This window comes from Grus americana, chromosome 1 (assembly GCF_028858705.1).
Source record: "Grus americana isolate bGruAme1 chromosome 1, bGruAme1.mat, whole genome shotgun sequence".
NCBI lineage: Eukaryota > Metazoa > Chordata > Aves > Gruiformes > Gruidae > Grus > Grus americana.
This window is the reverse complement of record NC_072852.1, coordinates 77,554,858-77,572,509: the sequence shown is the minus strand read 5'-3', so window position 1 is coordinate 77,572,509 and position 17,652 is coordinate 77,554,858. Positions and strand designations below refer to the sequence as shown.

At 38.3% G+C, this 17,652-nt stretch overlaps 1 protein-coding gene across 1 annotated transcript in view; it reads right to left on the bottom strand.

The window, feature by feature from the left end:
- MPPED1 (metallophosphoesterase domain containing 1) overlaps nt 1-17,652 on the bottom strand; it is a 53,901-nt gene that overhangs the window by 14,061 nt on the left and 22,188 nt on the right. The window contains 1 exon segment of the mRNA XM_054813349.1: nt 15,206-15,431. Within this exon segment, the coding sequence (XP_054669324.1) occupies nt 15,206-15,431 (226 nt within the window).

Sequence of the window (17,652 nt, the reverse complement as noted above, 5' to 3'; positions counted from 1 at the left end):
CATCCCTCCCTCCCTCCCTTTGTGGTGACTGCAGCGCGTAGCCGCCCGAGCGCGGGGCTGGTAAGTTATGCATGCTGGAGCTGTTCTTTTGTGAAGGGGAGATGTTACAACTTGTGTGATTTGCCATTACGCTGTCTTTTGTGACAATCCTGAGATCGCAAGCAACGTCTGGAATATTTCTGGCAAAAAAAAAAAAAAAAATCTGAAGTCCAAGAAAGGATTCAGTGGAAGATGTTGGTGTGCTTTACATCTGAGAGAAGAAAGACAAATCATACACTTCAGTGCCCCAACCCCAAAGCAAAACCATCTTTATATGCGTATGGGGATTTTACAAATCCCCAAGTCCCTTCTTCTGAAAATTTATTGCAAAACAGCCATCAAAGTTTCTGAGTAGGGAAAAAAAAATCTCCTCTAATACCCACTAACAAGTCTGTGACCTGGATACGGTGCAAAGACAACTTTGTCTAAAATTTCCATTTAAATGGAACCTGAAATTTGCAAAGTTAAAGTCTTCATATCAAGCACCGAATTTCTGGATCCCCAGTTACTGCTTGCTCAGGAAAAGTGTAATTTTTTTATAAATTACTTTTCAATAATATTTTACATTTTACAAAGAAAATACTGTTGTGTATGTGCTGTAAGAGAAAAATCTGCTGTTCTCAAAAAAACCCCAAGAAAAATGTATTTGGCAATTAAAGACATACATCATGAGTGTATTTCACCTCTGAAGTGAAGCACTCATGTGTAGAAATGTACTTTGATTTAGGTCTTACCTTCTTAAAGCGAACCGTTTGAGCCTCTCCTATACTACTAAAATTCAATGGTATTATTATTATGATAAGAATAATGATTGTCTACATATAAGACTCTAGGGGGAAAATATATTGGAAGTGAATTTGTTTACAGCACGATTAACCTTATGTTAAAAACATATGAACAAGTTTTGCAGGTCAAATAATCTACCATACAAAAAGGGCTGAATTATCAGAATTTGTGCTAGCAATCGGATGTTGCTTTATGTACTGAATTTCTATCTTTCTGTTCTAAAGTAACCATTGGAATAATTTTCTTACAGAATGATAGTTGCTATGACAACCATAGCAAATTTTCCTTTTCTGAAACAGATGTCTCATTTAGTTGAAAATTAGAATGTGAAAAACCCATGGGAAAAATTAATTCAAACTTTAACAGAACACTGACTACAATGTAATCTCTTACAGGTTAACCCCTTAACATCTTTCTGCACTCTTATAGTAACCTTCTCATAAATTCTAATTAAACCAGTTTAACCTCCTAGGAATGACCTTCTTAGCTATCATTAGTGCTTTAGCTGTCTTTGAAAGGTGCATTTCTGTTACAACAGAAAAAAGTCATGCTAAAAAAAAAAGTGGTCAAACATATTACCACCTTAATTATTTATTAGTTTTTCTTCTTTTATTCAGCTACTACTGGAAAGAGCTACCATGTAGTCCAAGAATTCTTTTGTCATTTAAATGAGGCATAACTTAGTTTTACATGTGATTTACTGTAAAGGGCAGTGACGCACTACACAGATTTGACCTGTAATTTACGTGAAAATTGAAGGCTTTCAATTTTCAAACCACTGGTACCCATCTCAATCTGCTCAGCAGATGTACAAAAAGGGGACACAAAAAAGGATACTTGACTAGGGAAAACTATCAACGCGCACAGATTTTTCTATTACAAGCAATGAGAGACTGAAATCTGATTCTCCATTACCTTGATTCAATTTAAACATTTTAACCTAAAGAATGGATTCCTTCCTCTCCGTGCACTTACCAGCTCAAGGGGACGCTCCACAATACTTGGCCATCAGCTACAGATGAACATGGCAGGCAGCCAGCAGGCAGGCAAAGACATATTCCCACCACAGCACTGCCCGTAGTCAGCTACCACAAGAACTTCAGGACTGCAAGATTTACTGCATCAGCTGCATCTAGGTTGTCCAGTTGAGTAAGACAAATCCCGCCACCAGTAGGCACGCAATTACTCTGACTTCAAGGGAAAACTCCCTTGCATAGTGCAATACCCACGGAGAGCTATGGACGGTAACTGACTGAACAGCCGTTAGCGTATCAAAGAGATTGGTGGGCAGCATCTTGGCAATACTTAGTAGCAAAAAATACAGAACTAAAACACAATGCGCAAATCATTGTACCTCCTCATTGCTAAAAAGTTTCCTACAGATATCTTTTTTGCAGCTGAAAGTTCTCTCACTAGAACTTAGCTTACAAAATAAACTTCAAAGGTTCACAAACAGGTGTAACTTGCTCCAGTCTTTCCTCCACAACAGTTGTCATTTTTCTCCTATTGGAAAATAAACAGAAGAAAGAAGCTCAGTGGGAAAAGAATGGACCAAATCAGTCTTCCCATTCCTGCTCCCCTTCCTGATAACTGCAGAGCTGCACATATTCAGTATTTAGAAGATTGGACTATGCATGCTGAAAGTCATACTGGTAAAAGCGACTGGTCAAGGGCCATGGAGCACCAAAAAGCAGTTAGATTCAGCACTGGCAATCACAGGCAAAACTCCAATACAGCCTGATTCCCAGCCCAAGAAATCTCACTGTTGGACCTTTAAGTCTAACTTTTCCTGGTCTTGATCTAATCTTATTATTCTAACTAGCTACAGTCCTGTGAACACGGGTATACAGTACTATATAGACCATATACCTTCCTTGTCTGGCTGGTGTTCACATCCTTCACTGTTTCTATTTTTATGTTCCCCATCACTGTGTTAGCTGAATTTACCCAATCTCTGTAATTGTCTTTTTAGCCTTTCCTCAGTAAGTAACTAACCAGTTTACTGAGTATTTCTACTGCTTTTTACTCAATTTTCTCTCCATGTAAGGATTCATTACAGTTCACCTTTTTTTTGGGGCGTGGGGGGTATCGGCTGTTTCTGCATCTAAAGTAGTTGTGAAATAACACTCATCTTTCTGTCTTTTCTTCCCCACATTTAAGAGGACCGTCCAAAGCAGGCAGGGACGAAACTGGCTATTAGGGTATTAGTGCTAAGAAGGACTGCCGAGGCACTGTTTGTTTATAGGCTTTGAAATACCATTCAACATCTCGGCATCTCAGTATTTTAACAGCGTAACTGAGATTTATAGAAAAACAGGTTTCAGAAGTTTTGAGGAGTATGACTAACTTCCATGTGAGAGAGACAAGGGTAGTATGATTTTAGAGAAGTATGAAAGCAGTGTACAAAAAGAATTAAATATCACAAAAAAGAAACTTAGATTCACTCATTCATAATACTGGAACCAGGGCTTTTTTAATGAATGCTAAGGCGTTATACTTAAAACTAATAAATGCAAATGATGGTTAATCTTATATGAGATTATCCCCTGGAACACATGGCCACGAAGTACAGCTCAGCAGGTGGAAAGGAGAAAGCAGAAGGGAGGGGAACGTAGGTGCTAAGACACTAGATGGCTTGCACAGCGTTACTTCGGGAGGCTGTACGAGCAGCAAATTGATCGCAGATCCTCTATCAGTCTGCTGGCCACAACAGACATTTCTTCCATGGAGAAGTTTGCTGTGTTCTCGGTTTTTCACCTTAACATGCTTCGCATCCAAGGTTGTCATTCTTGAAACTCTGAATAAAATTAAATTATTGTTTTCACAAAAGGAAAGGAGGGTAAAAATCAGAATATGGCCCTTTGTCAATAATTATTTCTTTTGCAATTTGAGTTACACATGAAATCATTCATCTTTTGTTTAGTAAAGGATTTCATACATCTCTGAATGGGAAGAAGAAAGAATGAGCTGTGACTAATAGGAACTGATCATTTCTAAACATTAATCTGTTATAAAACAATGAAAAATAAAATGAAATGTACTTTATCTTCATAGTAAGAAAACAGAAGATAACAGGTAAGGAGAAAAATTAATGAAAGACTGAATTTAAAACATGCCAACACCAAATGCAAATAGTGTATTTCATTCCGTTGGGAGCCAAGTGATAATATCCCATCTGATATTTTTTAAAAATAATAAAATAAACCCAACAAACAAACTTAAAAGCTAATTTGGAATAATTAGTCCAGAGATTCAGTGCTGAGGGTACATATGTAGAACTGTACAGACTTTCAGTATGGTCTTAAGGTTTTAATGCAGGGCTAAGGTGTCAAGCTCCTGTCTGTTCCCTCAGTCTGATTCTCAGTAAAAATATAGGTACAGCCAGGTTATGCAGACTGTACTTAAGATACTGACAGCTGATAGTCACAGAGAGAAGAAGGGTTAAGAGAAGGAGTTAACAGCCCCTCTGTCCACAGTACAGTCACCATCTCATTTTCAATGTAAAACTTGCCATGAATGGGCCAATCAGTAAGGAAAAATAGTTTGAGGCCCATCTATGCATGGCATCTTTACAGTTTTTCACTATCAAATGACCCTACGGCTAAAGAAAAATAACGTTCTTCCACAAATCCAGCTAGTTAGTGTTTACTGTAGTCCTCTAAGACTTTGCAGAAGTTTGCTAACTGAGGAGATGGAATATCCCTTCAAATGGAGATGCTATACTTGCGGGGTTTTTTACAAGGCAGCTCCTGGAAGGTCTCTCCTAGATGAAACATGACTAAAATACGTAAGATGTGTAATAGGTGCATTGAGAATCAATAAAAAAGGCCCTCACCGTAGCCACTTCTCAGTTTAGTAACTCACCAGGTTTACATTCTTTTCTCAAAATACCAGGAGTAATTACGCCATGTGGACTAACTGTCTGCCAGTTTTCTTTTTTTCCTTTTTGTTTTTTAACCTTCTTTTCCTCAGAAAATTCAAAGCCATTTTGAATTAAACAACCATGAAAATGCTTCCAAAACTAATAAATTAATACAGCACGTGTGCATATATGCATAAAGTGTATTATTTTTAACATTTTCAATTTAGCAACAGATGAACTTCTTGTTTAAAAAAGCACATAATGATACTTCATATGGTATGGTTCTACCTGAAGCGAACAACATCCAAGCAATCCTAAATTCCAAATTCATGTTTTCCTGCAGTCCTAAATTCACCCCACAGTACAGCGGTGGAAACTGATTGCTGCAATATAAATTTCTACACCAAAAAGGTACAGCTTTAACACCTGGATGCTCATTCAGTTAGCTAGGTATTCTGAGATAACTTTAAAAAAAAAAATCATATATTTATCTGATGTAAATTATGTAATTAGAAATACTTGACACACACAGGTGCAGCTTCTGTTTTAATATTGGTTCCAATTTATTCTAATTTCTTACTGGGGAAGAAAATCCTCATATTAATTCATATTAAACAATGCTAATTTATTAAATAAAATTAATTTATGAACAACAAATCCAAAGGAAGTGTTCTGATGTTAAACAGCTTCCCAACAAGTGGTAAATTACTTTTCCCCTTAAAATCTGGCCAGGGAAAAGAGAAAGAACTCACATAACGGTGTTACAATGAGTTCCTGTGATGGTGGCTCTATTTACAGTTCTTCACGTAGAGCACAATGTAAAGCCACCATCTACTTCTTGATGTAGTAACGCATCTACTGTGTAAAAACCCAGGAGAAAATGCACACATACAAGCTACCGTGAAGTAGGGAGACTGATTCTCACCAGGTGTAAATGGCTCAAAAGCCGGTGGAGCTCTGCCAATTTACTCCAGCTGAGAATCAGCTCAGTGTAGATCCGCTCCAAACTAGTTAGCTATTTGTGTTTCTCTTGGAATATCGCCAAAGGGCTCATGGCAGTACCCAACTGTGTTTACATCTTTGAAACATCCTGAAATTGCTGCTGTCTGAGACTACAGCCGAGACTACAGATAGAGCTGGTAGTCCTTTTGTTCAAGAAAAAATGGGGGAAAAAAGCACGAAAACAACAAAAAAAGCACTTTAAACTTTAATATCAGCTCCGTCTCATAAAATCAAACTTTCAAGCAAATGTGAAAAATAAAGAGAAAACTGCTGTGCGGGACTGCAATTTCGCTCTTGTGGTTTATGAACTGCAGGAAAGTGAAGCCAATTCCCTGTAGTGAGATTACAGGTCTCCTCTTCTATAGGTCTTAAATTAAAAACCAGCTGAATCCAAAGTGAGCTAGTTTACTGGATCAGAAGATTCAATTATTTCGGCTAAGTAACTGAATGCGAACTGCTTCCTTTTAATAATATACAACTAATAATTACTGCCCAAGAAAGGACTTTCTTCTACCAAGCTAATTAAACTAAAGCAATATATTTTTCGACTGCTCTCAATTTTAACTAAAGCTAGAAACATTTGCGACAAAACAAGCAAATGCAAATCCCCACTCACATACATAAAGTCACACGACGTGTTCAGAGATTACAAGAAACAGGACTTGCTCAAAAATGTTACGGGAAATCCACGTAACTGCTGGTCTATATTCAGCATACAGGCACACATAGGCGGTGTAACGTCCTGCACCCTTGTACAGGCACAGTGGAGGACCACAACTGCAAAGTGGATGGATACAAAGCATCTTTGGCTTCGGTGGCTGATTAAGCTCACTCTGCAAGAGGTCACCGTCACATGTGTTAGAGAATTGATCCATATCCCTAATAGGCAAACAAGTACAACAAAGCAGCATGCAAAGGTGTTTGACTTACTGGTTCTCCTCTATTGTGACTATTCTAGGATTGAACTGTTCCAGACTCCTCAGCCCTGGGCAATGTTGGGAAGAAATTTTATTTGAGAGAAACCATTTTCTGGAATATTCGTTAACAAGAAAAGAAAAAAAAAAGGGATATTCTAAACTGCTGTGACTTGAAAAAAAAATCTTGGGGGATAACTAGAATTTATCCAATTGGTCTGACTTTAATGATATTTATAGGCCACAACAGACATAGTTCGGTTTACATTTTCATTCGCTCACAGATCTATTGCAGAGTTTAATTAGTTAATAACAACTATGCTTCTTTAACATGCTATAGAAAATTCACTTGGTGTCTGAGAAACTTTCATTTTGTTCCATACACTTTTTTTTTCTTCCAGCAACGTTAATGATTCTTGCTAGTTCATTTCAGTCACTTAATTTGTACTGCACTGTTCATTAAAAAGACCTCTCCTGAATTCAGTATGATTGCTCACATGAGCAATAGCACCTGTATACCTATTGTCTACTGAATTGAGACTCACACTTCCCGCATTTCCAAGTCATGTAAAAAAAAACGCTTTCCAAGATGTGTTTATCACATGAAATGCATCAATTTTAGTAAAGTGCCATTAGTTTAAAAAAAAAAAAAAAAAAGAAAAAACGAGAAAAATGATCCTGTGATCTGTTTCTGATGTTACAAGAGACAGAATACACTCTTTCACTTTCTGCCACGGGAAAACCTTTCACACTTCAGGAGTTCAAAATCTTACATTTCTCCCTACCACCTTCCCTGAACAGCTGAATTTAATAGATCAAAATCATTTTGCAGGAAAAACCATTCTGATGATCTTCCATATGGTGCAAACTAAACTACAGTGTATTGTGGGTTTAAGTGTTTTTAGAAGCAGCACTTTCCAAAATGGAAAATGGTTTCTGATAAGTATGGAAGAGAAAATAAAAATATCACTCCAGCATTCTGTTAAAATACAATTAAATCTGTATCTATGTGTCTCAGACTGTTAATTAATATATTTTAACAGGATGATGATTTTTGCTTTCTCCCTCCTAAACACGTTGCTATTTCTTACACATCTGTCACATCTTACCTACCTTTTACTGAATGCCTAAAACATCTTCAGCATTCTAACCATTGTAATGCAACCACATCAGGCAGGCTTAGACCTTCTCCCCAAAATTTCTGAAACTTGAGATGCCTCAATTCCAAATAACAAGTAGAGGCTATTATTCCCACCGATGATTTTCATTTTCTTTGAGAACCATGTTGGTCAACCAAAATTACTCACTCACATTGCATGCTTCAAAGTCACTAATTAAAAAAGCTCCAAATGGTTCCCAACTTTAAAAATCAAGGAACATCTACCATTTTTAAAAGATATTTCTCAGCAACCAAACCGCAGCACTCTGTAGTAAGTCCACATCCAGCATTTCCACATCCATCCCTACACAACTAGCACTGACAGAACTAGACATGAAAACAAGCCACTTGCTCAAAAATCTACTGGAGGTTTGCAAGAATTTGAGTGTGGTATTTTATTGCTTTAGAAAACAGTACAGAAGCAATTGCACTTTAGTTATTTCTATTTTTATCTTTTGACCAAGTGAGGGTACAGAAAGAAGAAAACATAGGAAGATCAGCTATTTTACTTAGAAAAACTCCTAGTATGGTTTTTTCAATAACACAAATTTTTGAGTCCTCATATATTTAAGTCACATGCAAGGTAAAGAATAGGTTTTTTTAAGATTTGAAAGGGGAGATAAGAACTAAGAATCAGAGGGGTCACTTTGAGGCAGAAGTTATTATTTTCTGTGAATTTTACAGGGAATGAAATCTGCAATATAACATCTTGCACTGCTGCTGCTGCTGCTCTATCTGGAAGCCACATTCCCAACTTGGGAGGTTTGTTATGTTAAATGAAGTCAATATTTTATTTTAATACAGTTTCATTTTAATTGATGTTCACCTCAATGACTGTAAAGATTTGTACAAGGTCTGGGAAAGTAAACATTAGATGATTCATCACTGGCAAAATGAAAGCATGTCCCTCTCATGAAATGAATCTATAAATCTTTACTACATTATTTTACTGATGGAAACTGAGTTCAGTGAGGAATGAAAGAGACTATTATAGCTGTTCTTGAAAAGATGGAGGAGGAAGGCACTGAAACGGAGATCTAGGGTATGGGTGGCCTGGATTCTGTGTGGAACAAAAATAAGTCTGCCTCATTTTGCCCTTTGCATGCTCTTTGAAACAACCCCAATTACACACGGAAGTTACCTGTCTTTCTGTCCAAAGTGCACACGTGCACGTGCGTGTGCACACACACACAAAGGAGAACATTTGAGAAGGAGTGTAACAAAGTCACCTACTTTGTGATAAAAAACCAAATGAGACAAGAAAATAACAAATCAGATGAGGGTTACACACCTACAGCTAAGCACTACTGATCATACTGGACTATACAGCTTGGGTAAAGACAACTCAGCTGGATACTGGAATAGTATGGATAGCTGCAGTGCACCAAGAAAAGGGCCAACAGGTTGGAACAAATTTCCAGCCCTTACACCAAAGTGGGATGATGATTTGGAGAATAAGCCCCCTGTCAAGGTTGCTTTGGGCTCAGCTGGTGGCTGATGCTCAGTAATGCAACCTACAGGTTGATGTCTTCTACACTCTTCTCTGACACAGCCAGAGCTCACTGAATGGCCCTGACAATACTTGAACAGAAAAAAACCCCACTCCCCACATACACACCCCTAACTTTCTTCACTCAGTTCCCATTATCTGAACAACAATGTTGTAGAAGAGCTGTTGGCCCCTGTGTAAGCACGTGGGGTTCACATCTAATCAACATGCCATTGGAGAGAAGCTACAAAAACCCAGGAGTCCAGACCAGGCATCTGTCGCTTCAGGACAAATGGTCACAAGTGTCTTTCTAGGCTGATGTTAATCTTTGCTCTCCCATTTTCCCTGACTGGGAAATGAAACTTTCTGAAGTTCCAGATGGCCTATAACAAAAGAATGAAGGAGGAAATGAGAATACATAGACAGTAGAAAAAACTCATTCTGCAAAAAGAAAAATGAAGTTCTGTATCACAGGAATAGATCCTCCAGATAATCAAAGCCAAGCAAAAATCCACTCTCTGGATAATGAGTCTGGAGGCAATCTCATTCTAAAGGGCTTCTTTAAGCTATCCAGACCAATATGTCATTTAGAATAATGAAATTGTCAAATGTTTGGCAAAAGGGCTTTGATTGTCCCTTCCTTTCCCACATTGTGGAAAATGAAAAAAAGCACTGAAAGAGATAAAATGCTCTCCTGCCACCTTGTATGCCTGTTTGAAAGCAGGAGGACTAAAGTTTCTCCTGTAGGTGTGTACAGCTGCTTAGAAGCATTATGGAAATTCAGTGGCTAGGAAGATGTTTTCTCTGCCACTTGCACTTCTCTTGCTATGTCAAGTAAAATGCGTGCTCTTACCCTGCCATTAATGCGCAATAATCCACCTTTTAATAGAAAATGCCACTGGAATTCCTGCCATTTTCCACAAGATCAGAGCATACACACAGAATACCTGCTCTTCTGCAGATGCGCACCTTCTCTATAAATTTGAGGCAGGGTTGCAATACTAGACATTGGGGGAACAACCAGTATAACCTTTGCCAGACACAAACAGCAGTATTGATGAGGGGTCAATTCATAAGTCTTTGGGTCTTATCATTAGATATTGCATGCACCAAGAGAACTGAGAGCCAAGTTACTTACTCATTGAGTTGTAAAAAACTCAATGGAAAAAACACGCAGCAGAGCAGAGTCCATAATTGGAACCTTGTGCAACAGAGAAGCAGATGTAGCAACACTCAGGGTCACACATGCAAGTGTGAACCTCAGAGACATGTTCTCATGCTGATACAAAAATGTACGTGCACCTTTATAGGCATTTATTTTTACATGGCAATTCTGAATAATTACTATGAAAGGAATAATATGCAGCAGATCTTGTGCACTGAATGCAAGAGGGGGTTTTGTGCAAACACAGTGTGTGATTGTGCAGTTAAAATCTTCAGAAGTGCAGAGGCACAAGTGGATTCTATGGCCCATCTTCATTCCAGCTGTAACTAACGCTAAAATTCTTACCTGCAAAATAGTAACACATTGTGGGGGGTAGTGAACTATAATAGAAGGCTGAAAATCTATAACTGCAATACTCACTAATCATTTATTAATATGGTTCCATGAATGACATCATCATAGAGATAATACCCAATCTGATGACACAGAAAAGACCTTCTGCTTCAAATCCAAATTCAAATTTCCACTATTATCTTGGCTTCCTGACTTCCAAACCACCTTTTGGGACCGTCTACTGCTTGTAGGGAGTTTGATATCAACAACAAAGCTCCCCATTGTAAGGACTTTGTTCACACCTGTTCCTTTCAGGTATCGACACTGAAACCTGCCTCTAGCTCCATACTGGGACTGACAGAATCACAGGAACATTGCTCAAAAGGGACCTTTGGAGATCTTTAGTCCAACCTACCACTCCCTGCCACTCACCACCACTAGATCTCGTCAGCCATGACTGTCTAGCCAAGACTTGAAAACACCTAAGGATTGATTCTCTGCCGCCTCTCTTGTGTTCCCGCTTGCTGTATTTATACTTCTATATTATGTTTTTGTGTGTTACTGAAAAACAAATTAACCCCCTCTCGAAAATGGCTTCATCTTTGGGAAGGCTTAGCAGCCAAAAGTACATTACATATAAAGTATTCTATTATATAGAATTATTATATGGAATTATTTTGGTTATTCTATCTGCCGGTTTGACTTTTCTCATAGCAGTCCAGAATAAATCAGGGTGTTTAAAAGCACTTTCCAACCAGAAGCTTTCCAATTTACAATAAATGCTATTGAGGAACCAGAGTCTTTGGTTTACATTCATAGCAACTATGGCTATTCTTTACACAAGATTGCTTCCAGGTTGGTGAATATGTTCTGGCCATGTCCTGGGTTTTGCTGGGATGAAACCAGACTGCATCTTCCTGTGCCTGGCTCTTTATGAAAAAAATCATGGTGTCCAGGCTTTATACAGGAAAAAAAACCCCAACGGTTCCCAGCATCTGCGCTACACTAGAGGGAAGCACGCTGCATTCTTACTGATGCCCTGCTCATCCAGATCTGGCTACCAACACTATATGGGGCACTGTTAAAACCATCAGTCCCCTAGGCCAAACATAGCCACACTTAAAATTCAAGATTGCTCTGGACACATTTAACACCTTGCTATTCCCAAGTTTCCCATGAAGCATCTGATGTTTTTATATTCCTCTCCCTCATCAGCTATCCTGATAATCCGTGGTCCAAGATACCAGTGTTGGAAATACTAATTCCTAAACAGCAGCTTTTGTGCTTTGCAGCTTGCATTTCAAAATGGCTGTTCCCTGCTTGATGATAATACTAGCGTAATTAACATTTAAGGCAGTTAAATTTTCGTTAGTGAGTAGAGGCTCAATCTGGCACTTGAAATCTTGCCCTTGGAGCCCAGGAGAGTTAGAGCATTGGTTTCTGAGACAAAACAGTGTCCCATTTCTTCTATGCAATTAAAAATAACCATTGAGTTTTAGATAATAATAGAGGTCAAAATACCCAAGTGCTAGTGCAAATACTTAACCACACACAAATGGTACATATTTAAAAGGCCTTGGAGACTGGCATGTTACGCAAACCAATCAAGCTCTCATGGTTTACTCTGCAACTAAAACATCTCAAGCAGAAGTACAATTTAATTGTGTACAGGCCATATATAAAAGCGCAGATGGCTACAGGTAAACACACTAAGTTAATGCTGGTTGGCATTCACTCAGATCTTACTCCAGTGTTCTCAAAGTACTTTGCAACTATTGATTAACCTGTTTAATAAAGGAAGGATATCTCCAGCTTGTACTTATTTTTACAAAGGGTAAAGTATGACGGAAGATGAGGGCTGTAACCAGAAATGGAAAGGCAGGATCCGGGGCCCCAGTCTTTTAATTTCTAGATAGCTCACCTTCTCATTAAATAGAGTCATGTATGGACAACAAACATAAACTGTAATTGGGATTTCTCCAATTAAACAAATCAATTCAAAAAGCTAGATGTGTATTTTCAAGGCTGGAAAAGAAAATTATTTTAGGATACTAAACAAGCAACTGCATGAAATTTAGCTTTCTTATTGTGTTCTGAGATCTTAAAGAACTCAAAATTTTGAAGTCTCGACTAGGTTCAGAAGCATTTTCTAAAGGACTGGCTTCATGATGCAAGGGCAAAAAATATTGACCATGGAAAGTTTACCAAAATTCTGTAGTTTTTGAGAGATTATATTACTATGACATAGAAGGAAAGTGAGATTGATTTCCCAGAGAGGCTATGACAAACCTCTCGTTTCAGGGTGAATGAAGTATAGAAACAAAAAGAAATGCTAAAGAACAGTAGTCATGAGTAGGCACAGACTTGTACTACAGCCTTCAATCTAGCAGGCAGCTAGTTTAACCCACACAAAACAGCTGTTTCTCTTCCTAAGTTTTCTGACTGGTGGGCTGGCTGATGTGACTCTGTTACTTCTGCATCTGCTGACAGACTAATGAAGAGTGACTTATTATCGCTATTATTGTTGTTGTTGCTGTTTCCACTGGACATGACATCAATTAGCATGGAAAAATCATTCAGCATTGCATCACAACAAGCAAAAAACCCAGTTTGGCTGGAAGACTTTCATCAAGACTTTCTCCCATATGGAGTAAGCAAAGATCTTCATAAGACCTTACAACACTCATCTTCCAGGACCGTAAGGGGGTGGGAGATTGAGTTAGCAAAACTGTGAGACATGCAGTGGGGAAATTCAGATATAACCTGAAGATGCCTAAAAGATGGAAAGCAATCTTTTTTCATGACAAATAGGTCATGCCAGATAGCTTAGACAACTTGTGTAAAATGACAGGATTAGCGCACAACGGGAATGCGGCAGATCTGATTTTACAGAAACATTATTTATGGGTTAGTGGGTGGACAAAGGTTTTCTTGACAGATTTTTACAGATCTAATCATACACAGAAAGTTCAAATGGTTTCCTTTAGCCTCCACTTAGTGCTACTTTATAGATAGTGTTTTGCACTAATTTAATTTATCTAGGCTTTAATGAGACTTTTGGTACTCTACTGCCTGGAAAATTATTACTGACACTGGAAATATGGTGCCCGGTTATGAATACTGCAATGAAGATATGAAGTTGCCAGACATATTGTAAACAGAGCATAATTACAGTATTTACAGTTGAACATCAAAATGGGAAGAGATGCCAAGTGGCATTTCTCAGAAGTTAATATTGGGACTGATACCATCTAATATCTTCCCTAATAATTTGGAAAATGAAGTAAATTGTGCATTGATTGAATACACAGTAGACAGAAGAGGAAGATGAACTACAACACAGCAGGTGGGTAGGTTGAAAAAAACCCAGAAAGATCTGGAGATCCAAGAGGGAAAGAGAGAAGGGTGCATTTAAGAGGGAAGCTATTTAATGTAGACAAATGTAGAATAATAAGCTCAGAGAAAATTAACACCCATCTCAAGTAACCAAATGGGAAAATGCCAATTTTCATTAAAAAAAAAATCCAAGAGATTTCACAGTTTATTCACACTGAAAATTCGCATTGGGGTATATGCATCAGGTTTGACAACTTGTTTGCTACATTCCAGCCTGATGTGATTTTAAAAGGAAGAATAACAGATTCCCTTAAAAACCTGCCTTTTAAAATAATTTTTTACTATTTTAAATGTATACCGAATGTTCATAAAAGACCCAATTTACAGTCCTGTTAGCAGAAATAACATAGTAGTAATGTAACCTAAGTAAGAAACACAGAAGCAGCACATATGAGGTCCAAGGTGGAGGTCAGGAAGTCAAAGCCCATCTGTCTCTGATACTGTCAAGGAGTTCTAAGTGTTCACACTATGCAATGGAGCAAAATCCACGAAATACTAGGTTGCCACTGATTTGTTGACTTTAGTTTAGAAGCTCAACCTATACCTTGAGGGAAAGCTATTACTGTATAAAAGCAAGCAAGATACTGAGGGATATTAAAAAAAAAAAAGCCTAAACAAATACTGAAACAAGTTTGTTGCGATAAATGACTACTGTATAGACTAACGAACCTCAAATATTATCTGTAGGACAAAAATTGCCAAACGAATGTACCCCTTACAATAAAATTTACCTGTAATTATATAAACTCACTAAGTACAGAAAACATATTTTATAACACAAAAACCCCCTGCATGGACTGTGTTAGAGAACTGCTCCTGCCTGAGAGTTTAAAGAGCACACTATCTTTTTCCCGTCATTGTTTGTTTAACAATACCCATAGTACGAGTACATTATTTTGTCACAGGAATGATTCATTACAAGAAAATATAAAAACTTTATCAAACTGAGTATTACTTTTCTTCCTAACACAGCAATCCAAATATAGCTGATGCATACCAAATGGCTGATGTGATAGCAATCAACAGTATTTTTTTTATGTATGCTTAAAAACCTGCTTACCAAGGGGAGCCATATATTCTGAATCCCCTCACCGTCACTTCAGAGTCTTGAAGATAGATGCAGTTTGTTAGAAGAGACTGTACATTTTCATAGCTCTCTGGCTTCAGCTTAGAAACAGAGGGGAAATAGTAAAAGTCCTGCTTGATTAAGTCAGCCATGAATTCCTGGTCAAAGGTCAATTCATGATTTCCTGCTATCACAATCTTGTATTCATAGGGCAGGCTACCTAAAACAGTGAAAAACAAACAAATTACGTGTTTTATGGAAAATCTGATAAAAGAAAACAGACAGACTCACAAACTATTTTCAATTCCTATAATATGCTCACATACTTGAAACCATCAAGCATATCCCTATTACGTGTTACTGCAATTCCTGGTGATTTCAGGTAAATGACATTACTGTCTTTTTCAGGGCACACTATGATTTAGCACGCTTAGCATTAATGTGTTGAAACTACTTTCAACTCATCAACCTTAAAAACCAGTCTGCAGACTTCGGCTCTACTATTTACTTCTAGTTAATTGCCATTTGTGCTGCAAGTATCACTTACTGTGACAGTGATGATAACTCTTTGACAGAAATTAGGGTTCAAAGAAGATTGGCCAGAATGCTTCATACATAATGTCAGCTCTATTCTCCCAGAGCTGTGGTCTTTATCAATGCGTACTGAGGAGGTCTTACAGACTCAGCACTTGGGTCTGCTGTCCTCTTTGCCCTGACATTAAGATCAAGCCCTCAAGCAAGACAGGAATTGGGTTTAGCTATCAAAACTCCACATCCCACAGAGAAGTCTCGCAGTTTGTCTCCATCCCGTGTTTTTTCCTGCTCCATTTTCTCAGTGATTTCCTTAGATCCATGGACTATAATTTAAAGTGACTCATGTTCAAGAATATTTTACAACCCGTATTTAGTGAAAAACCTTTCAACAACCTCCTGCTGAAGGCAAGAATATATATGCCCACACACGTGGGTTCTTCCTGAGAGCAGCACTGCAACGGAAAGTTTCCCCCTGACTCCGCATTTGGTTATCAACTGGATTCTGCCCTTGAGAGCAGACATCACCTGTCTCAAAAAGCTCAATAGAAACCTTCTAAGTATATCTGAGAGGAATCAAAGACAGAAACCGTGTAAAGCTGCATTCATTAGCTTTGCTTCTGCACTATTAATTTGCATCAGGATGAAGACAGAACAGGAGATTGGGAGCAGAAAAAATATTTTTTTGAAAATGAGACCCACCTCGCATAGCAGCAATCTTGTCATTTTTTAATTTAAAAATGTATTGTTGATAACATGACCCCAAGTCTAATCTAGAGGTAGGATATTTAGAGAATGTAAAACACCAGGCAATATGCAGTGGCAAAAGTTGGCGTGAGTAGGACTTAAGAATAAAATGCAACAGCATGATTCAGAGTTACGGAAACAGAAGACAGAGAACAATGCTAGCCCAGAGGAGATGCCACATGGCTGAACTCATTATTTGCCAAATGAAAAGATCTCGGTAACTCTGAAGTATAAGTTTCAGACACTTGTAACACCTCTATTAGGAAAATTGATTGTACAGGTTCCAGTCTTTCCTGTGGACCCAACACATATGTGCCTTTAGAATATTAACAGAAACTCTTTTCAGATATTTATAATTACATGTTCAATGTTGGACACTCAATTATTTACTTGAAAGACTACTTGAGATATAAATTTTATCATTTTTGCTTCTGAAGTGCTTAGCATTTTGCAGATGAGTACTCCATGTCTACAAGTTTTCCAGGTGTGTGCACACATACACACACAAGTTAAAAACGTTACTTACATGCTACGATAGGTATGGGCATCTACAGGCCTTAAAGCATTCCTGGGAAAGAATATCTGGCTCCAAGCCTTGTGTCACCAGCAGCATTTTGCATTTTTTGATCATGGATTGGTCTACACAACACCAGGCCTGCTGGTGACAGATGGGGTACACCTGTCTCAAAGGGGGAAAAGAGTTAGCAGGTTCATTGAAAGAGCTTTAAACTAGATTTGAAGGTGAAAGGGATAAAACCAGGCTCACAGGAGATAAGCCTGGGGGCAGCATGGCAGTGTTTGAGGGACGGTGTGCTAGCGAGGTCCTTTACTCTGCCATCTCAGCGGAGGTAGGGGATGGAGATCCATGCGGCAGCAGAGACACCAAGGGTTAGTGATGTGTTAGAAACCACTCAAGTGCCTAAGAATGGTCACATAGCTATTGGGGCTTCTCCCCACAAAAAGACAGCAGGATCAATAGCCCAACTGAAGTACACCTACACCAATGAACGCAACATGGGCGGCAAACAGGAGGAGCTGGAAGCCATTGTGCGGCAGGAAAACTACAATACAGTTGCCATCTTGGAAACACAGTGGGATGACTCGCACAACTGGAGTGTTGCAATGGATGGCTACAAACTCTTCAGAAGGGATAAGCAAGGAAT